At 46.3% G+C, this 23,135-nt stretch overlaps 1 protein-coding gene across 1 annotated transcript in view; it reads right to left on the bottom strand.

Annotated features, from left to right (window-relative positions):
* LOC124605921 overlaps positions 1-23,135 on the bottom strand; it is a 116,119-nt gene that overhangs the window by 17,876 nt on the left and 75,108 nt on the right. Inside the window, exon 2 of the mRNA XM_047137875.1 lies at positions 3,131-3,352. Coding sequence (XP_046993831.1) covers positions 3,131-3,352 — 222 coding nt within the window. The remainder of the gene's footprint in view (positions 1-3,130; positions 3,353-23,135) is intronic.

The following is a 23,135-nucleotide window of genomic DNA, read 5'->3' as shown; positions in this document are numbered from 1 at the left end:
AAAGAGGTGCCGATGCATAAATCGCTCGTGGCGTCAGCAAAGAGATACGTAGAGAAAGTATATTTATTCTGGCGGGATTCAAGAAATTGTTAATATATATTTGCTGACAAAAGTTGCCTTTTGCCACTCAGACATCGGGAGGAGCCTTCTGGCCATAAATAATATCGTCCAGTAATTTTACAATGCCAGGAAAGGTTGATATTGATAAATAAGTGAATAACTTTGGCATAATCGAAGATATACCGTACTATACGAACTGCCGATCGCACGCTCAAGTAACAGACTGTGCGCCATAGTTCGCAGTTGTCAACACGATGCCTTTCGATGTAGTCATGCAGTAGACCATGCACTCGAACCGTTAATAGCTAATTTATGATCAGTGTGACCTAAGTCGAAACAAGGCCCCGGGAGTAGACAACATTCCATTAGAACTACTGATAGCCTTGGGAGAGCCAGGCCCAACAAAACTCTACCATCTAGTGAGCAAGATGTATGAGACAGGCGAAATACTCTCAGACTTCAAGAAGAATATAATAATTCCAATCTCTAAGAAAGCAGTTATTGACAGATGTGAAAATTACCGATCTATCAATTTAATAAGCCACGGCTGCAAGATACTAACACGAATTCTTTACAGACGAATGGAAAAACTGGTAGAAGCCGACCTCGGGGAAGAACAGTTTGGATTCCGTAGAAATGTTGGAACACGTGAGGCAATACTGACACTACGACTTATCTTAGAAGAAAGATTAAGGAAAGGCAAACCTACGTTTCTAGCATTTGCAGACTTAGAGAAAGCTTTTGACAATGTTGACTGTAATACTCTCTCTCAAATTCTAAAAGTGGCAGGGGTAAAATACAGGGAGCGAAAGGCTATTTACAATTTGTACGCTAACCAGATGGCAGTTATAAGAGTCGAGGGGCATGAAAGGGAAGCAGTGGTTGGGAAGGGAGTGAGACAGGGTTGTAGCCTATCCCCGATGTTATTCAATCTGTATATTGAGCAAGGAAACAAAAGAAAAATTCGGAGTAGGAATTGAAATCCATGGAGAAGAAGTAAAAACTTTGAGTTTCGCCGATGACACTGTAATTCTGCAAGACACAGCAAAGGACCTTGAAGAGCAGCTGAACGGAGTGGACAGTGTCTTAAAAGGAGGATATAAGATGAACATCAACAAAAGCAAAACGAGGATAATGGAATGTATTCGAATTAAACGGGGTGATGCTGCAGGAATTAGATTATGAAATGAGACGCTTAAAGTAGTAGATGAGTTTTGCTATTTGGGGAGCAAAATAATAATAAAAATGATGGTCGAAGTAGAGAGGATATAAAATGTAGACTGGCAATGGCAAGGAAAGCGTTTCTGAAGAAGAGAAATTTGTTAACATCGGGTATAGATTTAAGTGTCAGGAAGTCGTTTCTGAAAGTATTTGTATGGAGTGTAGCCTTGTATGGAAGTGAAACATGGACAATAAATAGTTTGGACAAGAAAAGAATAGAAGCTTTCGAAATGTGGTGCTACAGAAGAATGCTGAAGATTAGATGGGTAGATCACGTAACTAATGAGGAGGTATTGAATAGTTTTAGGAGAGAAGAGAAATTTGTGGCACTTCTTGACTAGAAGAAGGGATTGGTTGGTAGGGCATATTCTGAGGCATCAAGGGATCACCAATTTAGTATTGGAGGGCAGGGTGGAGGGTAAAGATCGTAGAGGGAGACCAAGAGATGAATACAGTACACAGATTGAGAAGGATGTAGGTTGCAGTAGGTACTGGGAGATGGAGAAGCTTGCACAGGATAGAGTAGCATGGAGAGCTGCATCAAACCAGTCTCTGGACTGAAGACCACAACAAAAACAACATGATCAGTGTGAACAAATTCATTTTATGGTGCTTTTTAAATAAACGCACCACTGTGGCAACCTGTAAAAAATTATTTGCATCATAAAATTCTTCCCACTTCATTTAGTACAAAATAGTAGTATTGAACTATCATAAAATTCTTCCCACTTCATTATGTACAAAATAGTAGTATTGAACTTTCAGAATCCGACGGCTCTGCTGCAGCTCTGCAAGGGGATATAAAGCTACGAGATAACAGGTGGGAAGAATTTATGTTCAGTGGCTGACTAGATCAGTTCAAGGACGGTGTGGCTTAATCATCGCAAAACTCGGGTGGGAAACGGTGCCCAGTTATTCTGTACATCTCCAATACCACCAACTAAGGACTCATCGGCTAAACGGAGACATTCCTGTAAGATTAGTGCGAGGTGAAAAATATTCTCTCACCACAATGGAGCATGCAGGGTGTTTGGGTTTATGGACTTTAGGAAGCATGTGAAGTTAATAGCGGTAGGGGTGAGGAGAGACTCCAGGGAGAGTTTCTGGGATGGACCTAAGGATTCAAGGAGAGAATGGTGATCCTGTTGGAATTCTGGAATGGGGTCGCTGTGACAGGAAATCTGACAACTGGCAGAGTCCTTCTGCCAGGTTATCCTTGCACTTCAAAACAACGGTGTCAGAGTGCATGTCAGGAGGTAGGATTATAAGGTTGTGATTAGTTTTTATGTGGTTTCCTTCTGCGTCAGATGAAAGGTTAGCTTGCATGTTGAGGGATTTGGGGAATGATGGTGATGCAACATTTTGGGTTAAGAAATTCTGGGATGTTAACTGGATGATTTGGGGGCAATGGGAGTGGATCATGGTTGGATGAAGGAGTGAGTTGAATCAGGCAGGATTCAGCATTGGTATGTGGTTGGGTCTGACTGGTAGGGTTGGTGGCAGAAAGGTGTTTCCATCGTAGGGACAGGGAGAAGTGTAATTTGATGGTAAGGTGATTGGTGAGCGGGGGGGGGGGGGGGTCCATGAGCCAAGCAACAATGCAGGACAGTATGTGGGTTGTTGGGAAACGGGGGGGGGGGGAGGAAAGGCAAATGGGGAAGAAGGGGGTGGGTAAGGAAATCTGGGGAGGGGAGGGGCAAGAGTTTAGTACAACAATCAGGTTAAGATGGACGTGGGATGCAGGAGTTATTCGGAGATGAGGGGGCTTGCACAGGTCAGAGTAGCATGGAGAGCTGCATCAAACCAGTAGTGGGGAACGAAGATAGCCGCAGCAAGACGGCTCTCTCACCTGGATGCGGAAGACGGTGGCGGGCTGCAGGGAGAGCGTGGCGCAGAGGGCGTCGGTGACCAGGTTCCCGCGCAGCGCACCGCCGGCCACCTCCCACGTGACCAGGAAGGCGCCGCGCCCCGCAGGTGGCGGTTCGGGCGGCCGCCACCAGAGGCGCACCGACACCACGCCACCGCGCCGCTGCTCCGGACGCGACGCTCGCAGCAGCCAGTCGCCGTCTCCCTGCGACAGGGCAGCGACGGCTTCATTGTCCATCTGCCTCTACACCAGGCATCTGGCAGCACACACTGTAATCGCGTACGTTTAGTTTATCACTTATTTCCGAGCCGTGGTATCGGTCAGTTCATTTTGTAATTTTCGGGACATGAGCGAAAGTCTCGATAAACTGTGGAATGAGCAGCGCTTGTGGTGGGTGTGGTGTCACCGCCAGACACCACACTTGCTAGGTGGTAGCTTAAATCGGCCGCGGTCCATTTAGTGCATGTCGGACCCGCGTGTCGCCACTGTGTGATCGCAGACCTAGCGCCACCACAAGGCAGGTCTCGAGATACGATAGAGCACTCGCCCAGTTGTACGGACGACATTGCTAGCGACAATACGGACGAAGCCTTCCTCTCATTTGCCGAGAGACAGTTAGAATAGCCTTCTGCTAAGTCCATGGCTACGACGTAGCAAGGCGCCATTAGCCTTACCTACTTTGAGAGTTATAGTATAAATGTCTCAAGAAGAACGCTGTATTCATCAAAGAATAAAAGTTAAGTATAAAGCAGCTACGTACTTTTCTTGCTATCATTCAATAGTTATCCTGTTCCAGACTTGACGCCAGTCGGTGTGTGTGTACGCGTGCCTTTCTTTCGGTTCCCTTCGCAGTGTGGCGTAACTAGCTTGTTACGCCACAACAGTGGGCAAAGTGGACTTTCGGGGAAGTGGCTTTCCTGGAAGAATGCCTGTCTGCTGTACAATATGACAAGTTTGGCGTTCACCATTGGAGAGTAGCGTGCAGTAATTTACATAGAATTTGTTGACTGTTTTTCTTACATAGGATATGTTACTTACCAGTTTCTGTATTCTGTATTAGATATACTTTACCAGCACCACCACTCCGTCTAAAGGCCACAAGTGGCCCATCGGGACCATCCGACCGCCGTGTCATCCTCATTGAGGATACGGATAGGAGGGGTGTGGGGTCAGCACACCGCTCTCTCGGTCGTTATGATGGTATTCTTGACCGAAGCCGCTATTATTCGGTCGAGTAGCTCCTCAATTGGCATCACGGGCTGAGTGCACCCCGAAAAATGGCAACAGCGCATGGCGGCCTGGATGGCTGACCACGCCCGACAGCGCTTAACTCCGGTGATCTCACGGGAACCAGAGTAGGCCTTGCGGCAAGGCCATTGCCATTAGATATACTATGCATAATATAGTATTATTTAATGGAAAATGTACACTCCCAGGTCTATCTGAATACGGAGTTGCCAAACATACAAAAGGCGTGCCGCAGAAGGGCCAGTTTTGTGAAACAGCGTGTAATTACCCCTCGTGAGATATGCACGGCAAGTTCGAGAACATGTTTCCATACAAGAGACGTAGGGTAAATGTGCTAAAAGTGCTCATTCCCAAATAGAGCGCAGCTTGTGTTCCTCACGGTTGACTAAACTGATCAGCTCGCCACTGACGTACGATGGTGAGTCAAATGAAAACCTCAAATTTGTAATAACAAATCGAAACTTCGCGCCGTTATCCTGTAAATGGGTAAGCGTGCTACAAACAGCGTGCAGAATGGCCTGTAGGTGGCAGCATAGTGCAGATGCACACATACCGTCGCAGTATCAGTATAAAGATGGCCGCCCAACTTGCGACTTGCACCAGAGAAGAACAGCGCAGTGAAGGTGTGAAACCTATTGAAATTCGTCGACGAATGAAGGTTCAGTACGGTGATGCATGTTTGTCACAGCAGCAAGTCTACGAATAGAGTAGGAAGTTCGCAAATGGTGTGACTTCAGTGGAAGATGCTCCTCGTCCACGTCAGGCACAACGAGTTGTGACTCCACAGAACGCTGCAGCAGTTGAAGCCATAGTGAAGGAAAACTCCCGAGTGACACTGAATGACATTGCAGCATGTTTACAGATTAGTCATGGGTCAGCACACCACATTCTGCATGATGTGCTCCAGTTTCACAAAGTCTCAGCAAGATGGGTGCCAGGGCAGCTGACTCCTGAAATGAGGGAACTACGTGTTCATGCTTGTGAAGAACTTCTTCGGCGCTTTGAACGAGAAGGTGATGGCTTCCTTGCAAGAATCGTTACTGGGGACGAAACCTGGGTTCACTTCCACCAACCGGAAACGAAGAGAGCGAGCAAGGAGTGGCGCCATTCCTCATCACCGAAACCAAAGAAGTTTCGAGCAGAACCATCAGCAGATCAGCAGGGAAGGTTATGCTGACTCTTTTTTGGGGCGAAAAAGGCGTCATTTTGGAGCATTACATGCCTAGAGGGACCACTGTCACCAGTGCAACATACACAGATCTCCTAAAAATCATCTGCGGCCTGCAATCAAATCAAAGCGACTTGGACTGCTGACAGCAGGTGTCCTTTTGCAAGATGAAAATGCAAGGCCCCACACTGCCTGTACAACAATTGCAGCAGTAACAGACCTGCATTTTGAGTGTCTACCTCATCCACCATACCATCAGAGCTTGCCCCAAGTGATTTCCATATGATTGGACGACTCAAAGACGCAATGGGAGGAAAGAAATTCCGTTGTGTTGAAGAGGTAGGCCACGCGGTGCATGAGTGGTTGCGCGGAGTACCAAAAGAATTTTTTTCTAAAGGTATTTATGCACTTTGTAAGTGCTGGAGGATTTGCATTGAGCGAAGGGGAGATTATGTTGAAAAGTGATATAGCTTTGTACCACTTCTGCACAATAAATAATATTTTAAAAAATATTAAATGTTTTCATTTGACTCACCCTAGTAGTTCAGACTGGCATCAAAAACATCTCGTGGAAGTTGTTTGGAGAAATACAGTGTTTCCGAAGTGAAACAGGTGAATATCACTATTCAGCTTTCTTGCTGTAGTTCTGGTACTGTGTTGCACAAGATGTACACAGAACAAGCGAGAAATAGCCTTCAATTCTTGATTGTATTTTGAAATACCGGCTTGCAAACTACCATACTGCATCCACATGTTTGGCAAATGTGACGTGTGCTCCCGTCTGTTGACATCGCTTGGAATCACTGTTCCTGTACGAAAGAGCGCTCGTAAAACGTCCCCAAGAGTGTGTACGCTCTCTTTAGAACTGGTCGGTTGGTTTGCGGAAGGGGACCAAACAGAGAGGTCCCATCGGATTAGGGAAGGACGGGGAAGGAAGTTGGTCGTACCCTTTTAAAGGAACCATCCCGGCATTTGCCTGTAGCAGTTTAGGAAGACACGGAAAACCTAAATCTGTGTGGCCGGACGCGGGTTTGAAATGTCGTCTTTCCGAATGCGACTCCAGTGTGCTAACCACTGAGCCAGCTTGTTCGGTCTTTCTTTGGGGTACAACTGGAAATTTGCGTGGTTGCGTTCGAAGGACAGGTTTTGTTTCCGAATGACTTCAGATCATGAAAATCGGACAGGAAGTTCATCTAAGCTGAAGAGCCGTTCAGTGAAGCCAGACAACGAAATGAAAGTGGAGAAAGCAAACAACGGTTGCCGCTGTTCTTGGTCCGAAGGAGTCTCATGTAACGAAAAGACTGAAAGCTGTGAGTAGAGAACACAAATTTTCGCGTTTGCAGAGGACTAGATCCAGTGCACTGAGTATGGGAGACGGCGGAACCAACAGTGATGTTCAACTGAGGTGTCATACTGCGTTCGTTTGTGCCATTTGCTAAATGCGTGCTCTTTAGGAATGTTCTGCGTATTCTTAGGCACATGTGAACGAAAGAGTGCGCATTTACCGTTTTTTTGTATTTTTGGAAAGTTCAATGAAACTCTTACCTCTGTGCTGCTGTAGATTTTCTGAACATGCATATTTTGTGTTAATAAATCTAAATCTAAAATGATTTTGTTTCCCTATTGATAATAACGCAGATATTTACGCTTATTCCTTAAGGAGGGACGTTGACGAGATAACACAGACTATCTCAAAAATGCACCAAATCCACAATTTTGGAGACATGGAAATGAAATTTTGTACCACGCTTTACATGAAAGTAACACATTTACATACAAAATCCGTTGTCTATATACATTCAACTTTTTTTTGTATGAAATCTGAAGTTTTATTTTCAAAAAATAATGTATGTTCCTTTATCTCGGAAAGTATTTAAGAGATTTCTACAAAAATCTTTCTGTTCCATCTCTTTATTGTTGTAAGCTTTTCTCATGAGGTTTTGGAAAAGGTCAAGTAGGAGAATTTGCATAGGTTTTTTAATTATAATTCCACAAGTACAATTTTAAATTCATGCAAAATTCTGAACACTTTGCCCCGTATCTCAGCTTGCAATCAGAATTTCAAAATTTGCTCTTGAGACAACGTTTATTAGGTTTACAGAAATATGTGCACAAAATTTCACAATTCTAGCATTCATAGAATCTGAGGAAAAGGTACATAAACTTTAAAAAACAAACATTTCAGGAAACGTAATTTAATGTTCAACCTAACTTTTTTCCTTATGTCACTTCTTCAGAAGGCACCACATTTATACTCTAGGTCGTCTTTCCCTTCAAGGCTTCTCTTCTGGTTTCCTGTCGTCTATCTCCTTTCCTTTACCAGGTCTTCAACAGAATTTTCAGCTGCACAGACGCGCTGTAAATCTATTTTTCTCTGGATGTCTTGAGTAAAATTTCCTATCTTGAAGCCCATTCTTTCTAATACCTTCATCCTCCCGACATTCCTGTCATTAAATACAATAACTGCATCATAAGTTGCAATTCTGACAACTGTAGCAGATGCAAATGTGTTTTTAGGGCATCGTTTCCATATTAGTGAATTTAGAGACTCATTTGGATTTGAGGTTTTGCCATGAACACACTTTTTGAGAAGTGCAGGATCGGCCAAAGATCTATAAAACCACCTTCCAGGTGTATCCCGCACACGTTTGGTTGAAAGTAATACACAGAATCGTTGTTCACTGAGCTGGTATTGAAGTGCTGCTTCAAAACGTGAGCGTGGCAGGATGGCCGCGTCACACTTTTAATTAATTTTCAGGCATTTCGGATGCGATTTCAACATTGAAACTTTGGGAACTTATTGTCCATGAGTTGTACTAACAAGTACAAAATAAGTCGAAAATTGACATTTTTGGTCAATTTCATCAACGTCCCCCCTGAACTGCGCACTCTTAGATGCGGTTTCCCTATGATTTGGCGCACACCCTATCCTCATTTTTCACTCGCACACTTTCACCCGCGCCAGTTTTCGGTACTAACTGTGGCGCATACGGTATATAAAACTTGCAACTAGACGCCCCCGGCGCACCTCTCAGCTAGCCGTTCCAAGCGCCAACGTGCGTAGCTTGGGCCTTGAACGTATCCTGGATATAGTTTGTTAGCGAGAGTGGGGACTGGCCACCTAGCCCTTCACTTTTTCGGCAAAGTTTATAGTTCTAGAGGCAAATTTTATATGCCTTACAAATACACTCCTGGAAATGGAAAAAAGAACACATTGACACCGGTGTGTCAGACCCACCATACTTGCTCCGGACACTGCGAGAGGGCTGTACACGCAATGATCACACGCACGGCACAGCGGACACACCAGGAACCGCGGTGTTGGCCGTCGAATGGCGCTAGCTGCGCAGCATTTGTGCACCGCCGCCGTCAGTGTCAGCCAGTTTGCCGTGGCATACGGAGCTCCATCGCAGCCTTTAACACTGGTAGCATGCCGCGACAGCGTGGACGTGAACCGTATGTGCAGTTGACGGACTTTGAGCGAGGGCGTATAGTGGGCATGCGGGAGGCCGGGTGGACGTACCGCCGAATTGCTCAACACGTGGGGCGTGAGGTCTCCACAGTACATCGATGTTGTCGCCAGTGGTCGGCGGAAGGTGCACGTGCCCGTCGACCTGGGACCGGACCGCAGCGACGCACGGATGCACGCCAAGACCGTAGGATCCTACGCAGTGCCGTAGGGGACCGCACCGCCACTTCCCAGCAAATTAGGGACACTGTTGCTCCTGGGGTATCGGCGAGGACCATTCGCAACCGTCTCCATGAAGCTGGGCTACGGTCCCGCACACCGTTAGGCCGTCTTCCGCTCACACCCCAACATCGTGCAGCCCGCCTCCAGTGGTGTCGCGACAGGCTTGAATGGAGGGACGAATGGAGACGTGTCGTCTTCAGCGATGAGAGTCGCTTCTGCCTTGGTGCCAATGATGGTCGTATGCGTGTTTGGCGCCGTGCAGGTGAGCGCCACAATCAGGACTGCATACGACCGAGGCACACAGGGCCAACACCCGGCATCATGGTGTGGGGAGCGATCTCCTACACTGGCCGTACACCACTGGTGATCGTCGAGGGGACACTGAATAGTGCACGGTACATCCAAATCGTCATCGAACCCATCGTTCTACCATTCCTAGACCGGCAAGGGAACTTGCTGTTCCAACAGGACAATGCACGTCCGCATGTATCCCGTGCCACCCAACGTGCTCTAGAAGGTGTAAGTCATCTACCCTGGCCAGCAAGATCTCCGGATCTGTCCCCCATTGAGCATGTTTGGGACTGGATGAAGCGTCGTCTCACGCGGTCTGCACGTCCAGCACGAACGCTGGTCCAACTGAGGCGCCAGGTGGAAATGGCATGGCAAGCCGTTCCACAGGACTACATCCAGCATCTCTACGATCGTCTCCATGGGAGAATAGCAGCCTGCATTGCTGCGAAAGGTGGATATACACTGTACTAGTGCCGACATTGTGCATGCTCTGTTGCCTGTGTCTATGTGCCTGTGGTTCTGTCAGTGTAATCATGTGATGTATCTGACCCCAGGAATGTGTCAATAAAGTTTCCCCTTCCTGGGACAATGAATTCACGGTGTTCTTATTTCAATTTCCAGGAGTGTAAATATAACCGAGCGAGGTGGCGCAGTGGTTAGACACTGGACTCGCATTCGGGAGGACGACGGTTCAATCCCGCGTCCAACCATCCTGATTTAGGTTTTCCGTGATTTCCCTAAATCACTCCAGGCAAATGCCGGGATGGTTCCTCTGAAAGAGCGCGGCTGACTTCCTTCCCCTTCCTTCCCTAATCCGATGAGACCGATGACCACGCTGTCTGGTCTCCTTCCCCAAGCAACAAACCAACCAACCAACAAATAAATATACGTGGTTTCGACACATGGATGGTAGTTTCCCAACAGATTATACACTGAAGCGGCAAAGAAACTGGTATAGACATGCTTATTGAAATACAGAGACACGTAAACAGGCAGACTACGTCGCTGCGGTTTGTACCGCCTATATAAGACTGCAAGTGTCTGGCGCAGTTGGTAGGTTGGTTACTGCTCCTACATTGTCTGGTTTGCTTAGTTTGAACGTCATGTTGGCGCACGAGCGATGGGACACAGCATCTCCGAGGAAGTGGGACTTTCCTGTACGTCCATTTCACCAGTGTACCGTGAATATCAGGAATCGGGTAAAACATCAAATCTCCGATATCCCTGCGGCCGGAAAAAGATCCTGCAGGAACGGGACCAACGAGGACTGAAGATAATCGTTCAGAATCACAGAAGTGCAGCCCTTCCGCAAATTGCTGGAGATTTCAGTGCTGGGCCATGAACAAGTGTCAGCGTGTGAACCATTCAACGAAATATCTTCGATGCGGGCTTTCGGAGCCGAAGGTCCACTCGTGTATCCTTGGTGGCTGCACGACACAGAGCTTTACGCCTCGCCTGCGCCCGTCAACATCGACATTCGACTGTTGATGAGTGGAAACATGTTGCCGGCCGGACGACTCTCGTTTCAAATGGTTCAAAATGGTTCAAATGGCTCTGAGCACTATGGGACTTAACATCTGAGGTCATCAGTCCCCTGGAAGAACTACTTCAACCTAACTAACCTAAGGACATCACACACATCCATGCTCGAGGCAGGATTCGAACCTGCGACCGTAGCAGCAGCGCGGATCCAGACTGAAGCACCTAGAACCCCTCGGCCACTCAGGCCGGCCGTTTCAAATTGTGCTTTCAAATTGTGCTGAGCAGATGGCTGTGTACGGGTATGAAGACAACCTCATGAACTGACGGACCCTGTATGTCAGCAGGAGACTGTGCAACATGGTGGAAGCCCTGTAATAGTGTGGGTCGTGTGCAGTTGGAGAGATACGTCTGGATACGATTGTCAAAGGTGACATGTACCCGAGCATCCTGTCTGGTCACCTGCATCCATTCATGTTAACTGTGCATTCCGATGCGCTTGGGAAATTCCAGCAGGACAATGCGACACCTCACACGTTCAGAATGGCTCCAGGGACACTCTTCTGAGTTTAAACACTACCACTGGCCACCAGGCTCGCCAGACATGAACATTATTGAGCGCATCTGGGATGCCTTGCAACGTGCTGTTCAGAAGAGATCTCCACCTCCTGGTACTATTACAGATTTATGGACAGCCCTGCAGGATACATGGTGTCAGTTCCCTCCAGCACTACTTCAGGCATTAGTCGAGTCCATGCCACATCGTGTTGCGGCACTTCTGCGTGCTCGCATGGGCCCTTTACGGTATTAGGTAGGTGTACCAGTTTCTTTGGCTTTTCAGTGTATTTTACGTTGAAAAATATATTCCACGGATAACTCTCGATGTTTGAGTGTATTGCTTGTAAAATTTAGTTCTTGAGTCAGCATAACTTCCAATTTCCTGAATCAATAACATCAGAGATAACAATTTTGGAATCTTGTTTCTCCCAGCTCCCCAATTTTGCAGACAATTTCCTACGAGCAGCCGAATGAATGTTTTTAACCAGATGCTCAAATGGTTCAAATGGCTCTAAGCACTATCTGACTTAACATCTGAGGTCATCAGTCCCCTAGACTTAAACCTAACTAACCTAAGGACATCACACACATCCATGCCCGAGGCAGGATTCGAACCTGCGACCGTAGTAGCAGCGCGGTTCCGGACTGAAGCGCCTAGAACCGTTCGGCCACTTGGTCGGCTGACCAGATGCGTTGTTCTCACCCAGAATGTACGGACTACCGAAAATACATAAAGAATCGGTTCCTTTGAGGCCTATAGTCAATGGGATTAACTCGCCGACTTATTTTTTAGCACGTCATTTATCTGGCAAACTGAGACATCTAGTTGGTAAAACAAATACTTTTATAAAAGATTCGAAACATTTTGTTTAGTAATTATACGCACACTGAGGTGACATTCTTGTTGGCTTCGATGCGACATCGTTATTTACTAACGTCCCAGTGTCGTTCGAGCTATTTTAAATACAATGGTCAATTCTATGAACAGCTGACGGCCTAGCTATGGGCTCACCCATTTCACCAGTTGCAGCTGACGTTTTCATGGAACACTTCGAACAACAAGCGTTAAGTAGTGCTGCTTTGAAGCCTTCTTGCTTGCTCCGCTATGTGGACGATACATTTGTTATATGGCCACACGGCGAAGAAGAACTTCATGCGTTTCACAATTTCTTAAATGGAACTCACTCCAATTAAAATTCACCTTGGAGGCTGAGAGTGAGGTCGGTCTCCCGTTCCTGATGTGTTGGTATACAGGAGATCTGATAACACTCTAGGTCACAGAGTGTACAGAAAGCCGACTAACACAAACAGGTATTTAGATGCCACTTCGCACCACCACCCAGCCCAGAAGCAAGCAGAACTCAACACTCTGTCTTCACGTGCCTTCCGTATCAGCGATGACGGCAACTCGGAATTGGAGTTGAATTTTTTAAAGAGGACATTGAAGGCAAATGGGTGTGGTAGTTATTCAATCGACAGGGTTTTAGGCGGAATATTTATACCGGTAATAAGAATGACGAGGAACCGCCTTCTCACTCCGTCAGGTTACCGTTCGTTTCTGGGGTCACTGACCGCGCAAGCAGAATTTTAAAGAAAAATGGTATTCAGACATATTTCTTTAGTCAAAACAAAATAAAATACTTTTTATGACGCAAAACGCATGCTCCTGATTACCTCCACAATGCAGGCGTCCATCAAGTGTCATGTGGCTGCGGCAAAGTGTATATAGACAGAACGGGAAGAACTGCGGCAGTAGCGGAACATCATGAGAACTGTGGCTCTGACATCGATTTTAATAACGTACGTGTACTGGCTAAAGAAACAAACATTTATAGAAGAAAGGTCCGAGAAGCCGTTCAAATTTCTAAGAACGCATCTACCGGTAATTTCAATAGAAAGGACGGCTATAGGCTTCCGGCATCGTGGCTCCCTGCCATCAAGGGAGTAAATACGCGGCCGCGGTGTTGAGCGGCATAATCAACGCGTTGCAAGTCACCTCGGCGGACAATAATATTTTGGGTAAACATTCCCCTTCTCTTGCTCTGTCCGTTTGGAATCTAGCCACTGATGACGACCAACCAATAGCGGCAGCAGGCATTCCAACCAATAACCCTTCTCCAGCATAAGTGTGGAAAAGTGGCTTTCTACCCAATGACGATGGACCGCCAGTGGTATCCACAGGAGATTAGCTACCAACGCCCCTTCTTCTGCATCAGGGCGGGAATATTAGCCTATGACTATGGCCCTGCAATGGTAGCCATATGAATTTTAATCAATACTATCACTTCTCCAGCACGAACCCCAGAGAACTCCCCCTTTGTAAGTCGACTCGACACTTGTCTCTGACAGTGTTCTAACAGCAGTGGACACCAAAAGATCCCCCCTGCGGCGTCTTCACTGTTGTGTCCCCCATACCCTCCATCTCTACACCCTTCATCTCCTTTCCCAAGGTGGTTTCCATCAACTCCCCCTCCCAGATGATGCCCTCTCTCCCTCCATTTATCCCTCCTTTCCTCTGTCCTTTTCCCAGGCTCCCTCTCCCCCCCTTCCATCCAATTTTTTCCCCACCTCCCCTCTCTCTGTCCCCTTCTCTCCCCCGAGTCCTTTTGCATTTCCCTCCTCTGCCTCTTCTCATTCCCTCTCACGTCTGCCCTGCCCCTCTGCCCCCTTATGAGTCATCTCCCTCCTTGGTTCCCCCCCTTTCGTTTTTTCCTCTCCTCCCTCCTTGTTTTTCCCCCTCCTCAAGGTCCCTCCCCCCCTCCCCCCCCATCTGCCTTTGTCTCGGGAGTGTCATCTTTGTGCTGCCATTTTCATGCAGTGTTTTACAGTGAGTGTTTTACAGTGAGTGTTCCATGTTGTGTCTTTTGGGAAGTGTTGCGAACGGCCATCATACTGCCGCTGGGTGTGATTTTTTATCTCTTGCGAACAGAAACCAGACTGTCGCCATGTTTTTTAATTCTATGTCTACTATGTTACTTGTCTGATTCCTGTGTATTTTATTAACATTGCCAAACCCTTTGCTTTCTGTTTTAACTTTCCGCATTTTTCCACCATTTTACACTTTAAGTCACCGTTCTATCGCCTGTTTTTCATGTTTTCTTTCTTCTTCCGTTTTTAAAAAAGTCTGTAGGCTGTAGAGCAGCGTACTAAGCTGCTGCCAGCCCGCCCCCTTCGGGGGGAATTGAAAAATCAATAAAGAAAAAAAAAAAAAGAGATCCTGAGGAAGATCCCAGCAGAGGGGTCGAAACGAAGAACATTTTAGAGGAAACATGAGGCGGCGTAATAACCCAGAAGACTTTAACTTCAGATTTTGGATGTTCGGCCTACAAGTTTCTGGCTTGGTTTTGTAACGCTGTGCTCCCTCGTACAGTCAGTCTGAGCATATAAAAAGCTGTAAGTAATAATGACGATTCAAGAGTTCTCAGCGAGTAGCAGCACTATTAGACGCCTATTTTTTGACATCGCCCTCGATGTACGGCTTTGTCTTAGTCGTCGAGGACTCTTGGTCGCCGCAGCTTACATTAGCCGGCGAAAGGGTCAAGGGGTGTATTTGGGGAGCGCGTAACGGCCCGTACGCACGTGCGTGCGTGCGTGCGCCGACGCTTCCTGCCGGCCCTTTCTGCGTCCGCGAGCAGACGCGATGAGGGGTGAGGAGGGGAGAGGCGCTTTGTCGCGGCCTGGCGGCGTCCATGTCCGCGTTAATAGCGACAAGCGGCGGCTGCATTTTATTGGCAGAGCGCCGCGGGCCGGTGCTCTGGCTAATGGGCTTTCACGGGACGATCGCCGTAAACCGCAGCGCCGGGACAAAAGCGCTGACAAGGAGATAATTGATGGACGGGGTGGGAGTCGCATGTTGCACCGCAGCAGGCCGTTAAAGCGCCGAGACCGGGCTTCCCAGCCGCTCCAAAGTCCGCCGTTTAAGACTACGCACACTCGCCGCTTGCGTCCGAGTAATTAATAACCGCACGCCGTTAGCCGCGTCGCAAAAGACGCTGGCGACGGTTTAGGAGATCGTAACTCCTACAATTGTAGGCGATTTTCTGCTTCACCTTAGTGGACAAAGTGCACGCAAAACTGAATGACTGGTAAGGAAGGTGTGGTTAGGACAGTGTGAGGGGAAAAGGTAGGAGGACTGAGGTGGATGTGGAGGCTCGAATGCGTGGAGATAATTTTCTGGCAGGTCCCTAATTGTTGCGAATAAACACTGGAGATCCAAGACATTGTGACTACTGGCCACCACAAGACAGAATGCAACCTGCTGGTGTTGAAGGCGGTGATCTGTGGCAGATCTGACCAGAGAGTAAAATGCGCGACTGTTTCAGAGCAGACAGTCCAGCCGACACCTCCAAAAATACGAGGTCTACTAACAACTTTGCGGCTCACGTAAACTGCTACACTGCTGGCCATTAAATGGTTCAAATGGCTCTGAGCACTATGGTACTTAATATCTTAGGTCATCAGTACCCTAGAACATAGAACTGCTTAAACCTAACTAACCTAAGGACATCACACACATCCATGTCCGAGGCAGGATTCGAACCTGCAACCGCAGCAGTCCCGCAGGTCCGGACTCAAGCGCCTAGAACCGTACGGCCACCGCGGCCGGCTGGCCATTAAAATTGCTACACCAAGAAAAAGTTCAGATGATAAACGGGTATTCATTTGACAAAAATATTATACTAGAACTGACATGTGATTACATTTTCACCCAATTTGGGTGCATAGATCCTAAGAAAACAGTACCCAGAAAACCACCTCTGGCTGTAACGGCCTTGATACCCCTGGGCATTGAGTCAAACAGAGATTGGATGCCGTGTACAGGTACAGCTGCCCATGCAGCTTCAATACGATACCGCAGTTCATCAAGAGTAGTGACTGGCGTATTGTGACGAGCCAGTTTCCCGGCCACCATTGACCAGACGTTTTCAGCTGGTGAGACACCTGGAGAATGTGCTGGCCTGGGCAGCAGTCGGATATTTTCTGTATCCAGGAACGCCTGTACAGGACCTGCAACATGCGCTCGTGCATTATCCTGCTGAAATGTAGGGTTTCGCTGGGATAGAATGAAGGGTAGAGCCACGGGTCGTAACACATCTTAAATGTAACGTCCACTGTTCAAAGTGCTGTCAATGCGAACAAGAGATGACCGAGACGTGTAACCAATGGCACCCCATACCACCACGACGGGTGGTCCACAAAAATGGCGATCACTAATACACGCTTCCAGTGTGCGCCAAACACGGATGCGACCACCATGATGCTGTAAACAGAACCTGGATTCATCAGAAAAAATTACGTTTTGCTATTCGTGCACCCAGGTTCGTCGTTGAGTACACCATCGAAGGCGCTCCTGTCTGTGATGCAGCATCAAGGGTAACCGCAGCTGATAGTCCATGCTGCTGCAAACATCGTCGAACTGTTAGTGCAGATGGTTGTTGTCTTGAAAACGTCCCCATTTGTTGACTCAGGGATCGAGACGTGGCTGCACGGTGCGTTACATCCATGCGGATAAGACGCCTGTCATCTCGACTGCTGATGATACGAGGTCCTTGGGATCCAGCACGGCGTTCCGTTATTACCTTCCTGAACCCACCGATTCCATATTCTGCTAACAGTCATTGCATCTCGACCAACGCGAGCAGCAATGTCGCGATACGATAAACCGCAATCGTGATAGGCTACAATCCGACCTTTATCAAAGTCGGAAACGTGATGGTACGCAATTCTCCTCCTTACACGAGGCATCAGAACAACGTTTCACCAGGCAACGCCGGTCATCTGCTGTTTGTGTATGAGAAATCGCTTGGAAACTTTCCTCATGTCAGCACGATGTAGGTTTCGCCACCGGCGCCAAGCTTGTGTGAATGCTCTGAAAAGCTAATCATTTGCATATCACAGCATCTTCTTCCTGTCGGTTAAAATTCGCTTCTGTAGCACGTCATCTTCGTGGTGTAGCAATTTTAATGGCCAGTAGTGTAATAATAATAATGACATCTGTGGACTACGTAAACATCGTTGCGGACCGCGTGCGTCCCTCAATTCTTGATCTGCTTCCCAGTGGCGATGGCATCCTCCAGCAGGAGAACTGTTCAAGTCAAAGACCACAACTGTGTCAAAATGATTTGAGAATCGTGATAATGAACTGAAGTAAATGTTTTGGACACGTATTGGCCCGATCTGAAACCGATGGAACAGATTTGGGACGCTATCTCGCGGCGTCTTCGTGCCCTCAAACCACCGCTCCATAATTCATGGGAATTGCGTAACCTGTCCGAAGACATTTGATGCCACATACTAGGACTGCTGATATTTTCAAAAATATGGGTAATCAGAAATATCGATAGTTAAAAATAGTACTCCTATCTACTCGACGTGACGAAAAAAGTATCTATATATCGATGGAGAAACACCGACTGAACTACCTACAAAGATATCGGCTGCACATAGTATATATACCGCCGGTTTTAGAGATGTATATTTAAGTACTGATTTATTATTAGATATTCGGTACATCAACAAGCTAACAGCTTGCTTACCCCACTTACAGTAAGAACTGACCGGAAAACGATTCACGTTCACGCTTGGCTACAACCACTTTGTTAACATTGGTTACTGTACGTATGTGGCACAATGAAAGGCGTCCCATGGGTCCGTGCTTCGGTTGCGACTTCACTGTTTTTGCATTTCTGCCAATGCCAGCGACCTAGCAGCTGTATTGTCAAAATCGCCGTTCCCGCTGGTAGGGCCGAGCTCCAATTTCGTCAGCATTTTCCCTCACAAGCCTCCGCCCACCGCAACGACCAGTCTTGTCATTCAGAATTTTGTTCATTATTTTCAGCAACTGTTTCTGAAGAAAGCCGATGTGAAGAAACTGTTTTTTAACCCAGCTGGCGTGCTTTTTTTTTTCACATCGGAAATCTTGTTATTCCATTCACACCACCACCCCTCACTGCTGTCGGACTTCATCTTCTGTGCCTCATTTAACAGCATCACACAGTGAAAGAGGAAGATTGGACGTGATGAAAGCACAAAAAGTAGTAAGAGTCCTTTGCACAGTGGGTTCAAATGGCTCTGAGCACTATGGGACTTAACATCTTAGGTCATCAGTCCCCTACAACCTAGAACTACGTAAACCTAACTAACCTAAGGACATCACACACATCCATGCGCTAGGCAGGATTCGAACCTGCGACCGTAGCAGTCCCGCGGTTCCGGACTGCAGCGCCTAGAACCGCACGGCCACCGCGGTCGGCTTGCACAGTGGGAGTAAAATTGTGTTCCACTGTAGTTCCAGAGGACAGCTTCAAATATTTACAGAAATTCTGAAAAAAATACAAAATAAAATAAAAATATCGGCAGTCGATGTAGCAATTTTGGTATTGATATAACGTGGGTGAATATATCGCTGGCATATTTCGAAACATTTTGGTTAAGTATCGAAGACGTTATCGTAGAACAACTTTATCGATTCCATGCCACGGATAATCGCTGCTGTATTTCGTTCTGAATGTCAATCAACACGGTACTTTGAAGGTGGTCATAATGTTTTGACTCCTCATCCTATGTCAAGGGCATATACACGTGTATTCCGCAAGCCACAATGAGGCGTATGATGGATGATATTGGTGTACCAGATATGACACAGTGAAAGGTACTCGCTTTGCAAACAACCCCGAGATTTGCCAGTACGTCGAAAAGTTTGACACCGAATCAAGCGCTGCTGCAACGATCACGTGACACCAAATTAAATCCCGTGGCGCGAGTACAAGCGATACGCGAGGGACTAGGAACTAGCTGTACTAGCAAGCTACAGCTCTGTGTAAACTTTGACAGTTCTGTTATGCACAGAAAGAAATTGTATTAAATCCTTACACCTTACAAACTCCTATTCTATTTGATCAAATTAGCAATAACAGTTCCCATATAGTCTGTGTGGACATACAGAATCCGTAAAATGAAACTGGCCCGAAAAATATTTCATGCGCCTTAGGATAACCATTCCAGTATTGGTGTTAGTCTTTTGTGAAGGCATCTGTTCGGAGAGTAACCGTAACCTTACAAGAAAATAAAAAGTGGACGGTAAACAGAACAAAGGAGAAGAGAATAACAAATATTGAAATATATTGCTAGTCGAGAATGCTGAAGATTACACCGGTATATCGAATAACTAACGTAGAGGTTCTGCATTTAGTTGTGAGAAAAGAAACGTATGTTACAGCTTGAAGGGGAAGGTTGATAGGACACATCCAGGTGAATCAACTTATTATAAATTTGGTAATGGAGCGAAATGTGTGGTGGTGGTGGTGGTGAAATAATGAGGGGAGGGGGGGGGGGGGGCGGTAAAATCTGACCCCAAGGCTTGGCTACAGTAAGCAGATTCAAATGGCTCAACACAACAGACTAGTGTGCAGGTCTTCATTTAACTAGTTTTGAGACCAATGAACAGAATAAAAGCAATGAGCAGAGTTCTCTTATGATCCATAGCAACATACGATTTCTTATTTTCCTCTGGTTACCCAAACATGTTTCGATGTTGTCATCATCGGCGATTTTCAATATTCAGGGGTATGACGGGAATGATTATTCGAAGCAAAAATCTAGTAAATATGGGCTTCATATTCGATACTGTGAAACAAATTTCTTCTACTCCAATCTCTTTGCTTTCAATATTTTGGGAAGAGATAGTATGGACCAAAACAAGAAGAAATGTCCAGTAAACACTGGCTTGAAAGTGCATACCTTTAGGAGCTATGAACATTTCTTCATTTTCGCTACTTTAAAGCACATCTCTTCTTTTCGACAAGTACCTCGTGGGATACCCTGTGTACATTAATTTATAGCCTTTTCCATAAAATTTCAGGTCTTATATAGGTCCTAACACACTGCGATGACGAAATTTGGGCCTCCTACATTTTTATCCGAGGGCAGTTCAAAACTGCATCAAACAGTCAACTGATAAGCAAAATACAGGCATAATATTTTCTCAGATGTGTGATTGGCTAGAATAAATTTGGACTAATAGAAATCTCTATGCAGGCCAGTGTCAATAGAAGCGAATGTGATACTGCAATGTCTGAACGATGCACTATTCCTTCAGACATGGATTCACGTCTCTGCTGTATGGGAAATACATAATGTGTGTACGAGTGCAGATTATGACGCAGGAACGACGACATGCGAAAGTTTGGGAGTGGCCGTGAATCGTGCACGGGTTAAAGCGACCGCGAAATGCGAAATCTGGGTTGGAGAGCCGGTCCGGCACAAATTTTCGCTGTCGTCGTTTCCTTACACAGCTGATGGTCGTTCATTTTCACAACTGCGAATACATTTCAAAAGTGAATGTAACAGATGTCCCCCGAGGAAATGTAATATGGACTCCAATTTTCTTGACAGTGTAACAGATTTGTCAGGTAAAGTCAGTCGCTTTCTTAGATTTTTTGCGATGCGAAGAAGTGTTCTTGGGGCGGCTGACGGTCTCCAGTTCACCTCCTTAATGCATCCCAGGCATGTTCTGGAGGGTCCATATCCAGGGACCTCACTGGCTAGTCCAAGCGACTGATATCTTCACCTTCAAGACAGTCATCCACAAGAACGACTTGATGAGGACGGGCGTTATCGCCCATAAAGAGAAAGTCTGGACCAACTGAACCTCTGAAAAGATGAACATGTCGTAGCAGTTCCTCATCTCTGTAGCTCTCATGGTTTATAGTATCCCTCCCACCACCACCAATGTAGATGTGCAGCTCCGTACGACCAGTAAACATGACGCCTCCCACAAACATCATGCCGTCACCACGATGTTGCCTTGTATCGGCTATCAGCTACTCTCCAGAGTAATGAACGACGACAATCATCTTGCAGACTGAAGCGTGATTCATCTGTGCAGAGCACAGTCCTCCACTCATTCACGGTCCAGTTTTCATGTTGGAAACTTCACAGCACACGGCCCCGCCTCTGCTGGTGTGAGCGGGATGCGCATAGCCGGACGTCTGGCAAACAGCCCTGCTGTTCTGGGCCAGGGACACACAGTTTGTCGGGAAACAGCAACTTGTGAGTCAGCTGCAAGTTCTGCAGCCAGTTGTCTTACTGGGTTCTCCTATTGCGTCGACTGGTTACGGCCAGATACCGGTCCTGCTGTGTGGTGGTTATTACTGGTCAACCTTGTACTAGCGTACGACGAACATCTCCTGTGTCTCGAAACTGTCGGCATGCCTCGAAATGACTGTTTTTGGCACATCCAAGGATAATGAGACTGGGGTCTGTGTCTGGGCGGCCGAGTATTTTACTATAGAAAACAGGGTTCAAACGGCGTCTAGTGGCATTATGTTGTGAACTTCACTATGAACGGACAAACAGGGCTGATACATTGTAATATTATTGGATTTCAGATACTTCGCATACGAGGTATTTGTTATAAAAGAAAAGGACAGCCAACGAGATGTAGTTCGTAAAGATGCTAAGCATCACAGCACCAGAGTAAAGAGACGAAATATTTTTTTAAATGTGCACCTATACCAAGACGCGCGTCCAGCATTTAAAATACTCTAAATAAACACTATGACCCGCTGGGCGCAGATATTTAAAATCACTGCCGCAGCGCTTGATAGCGAGAAGCTGCGAAAGCTGCGAAAGAACAATCTACGAGTGTTAAGAAATATTCTAGAGACTTCATTATTCCCTGTACTTTTGGTCGCCGACATGTTAAGACGTACTACATAGCATTGCTACAAGTTGTATTTTTAATTTGTGTAAAAGCTATGTGAAACGACGAACAAATATTTCGGTAACTCGAGTGAGGGTACTATGTACTTACGCACACGCAAGGGCATTAAATTTTAAGAAGGAACGGACTGACAAAGCAGCGATTATTGGACTGCGCCATGTACAAAAGAAATATCAGATGTATTTGTCAATGTCTAGAAGTTTAAACCAATTTGTTCAAAATATATTAATATCTTACGATGCAGTAATTTTGTTCTTATTCTTTTCTTTCACTAACCAAAAATGATGTTCAAATTGTATATGAGCTTTGTTACAGGTTTGTTCTTTATCGCAGTGTCTCGATTGTATTTGGGAGACCACTAATGTGTTCAACTTCCGATCTGTTAATCTTTCTCTTACGAGATTCCACTGCTTTGCTTTCATTTCCATTTTTATATTCAAGTAGGTCCCTTAGGTATTTTCATCGAAGACTCTCATTGCGTGAAGGCAATCCAGGTCAAAAGATCAATTATTCGCGCAATCAATCCGTACGTCTCCTGAACACAATCGAGAACCGACGCATCAATAAGGTTATATGATAGCGGACCAAACACTGGTAGCAGTTACTTCCGTAAAATTTCTGGGAGTATGCGTGCGGAACGATTTGAAGTGGAATTATCATATAAAATTAATTGTTGGTAAGTCGGGTACCAGGTTGAGATTCATTGGGAGAGTCCTTAGAAAATGTAGTCCATCAACAAAGGACGTGGCTTACAAAACACTCGTTCGACCTATACTTAGGTATTGCTCATCAGTGTGGGATCCGTACCAGGTCGGGTTGACGGAGGAGA

This window comes from Schistocerca americana, chromosome 3 (assembly GCF_021461395.2).
Source record: "Schistocerca americana isolate TAMUIC-IGC-003095 chromosome 3, iqSchAmer2.1, whole genome shotgun sequence".
Classification (NCBI taxonomy): Eukaryota; Metazoa; Arthropoda; class Insecta; order Orthoptera; family Acrididae; genus Schistocerca; species Schistocerca americana.
The sequence above is the reverse complement of the archived record's forward strand: the minus strand, read 5'-3'. Positions and strand labels throughout refer to the sequence as shown.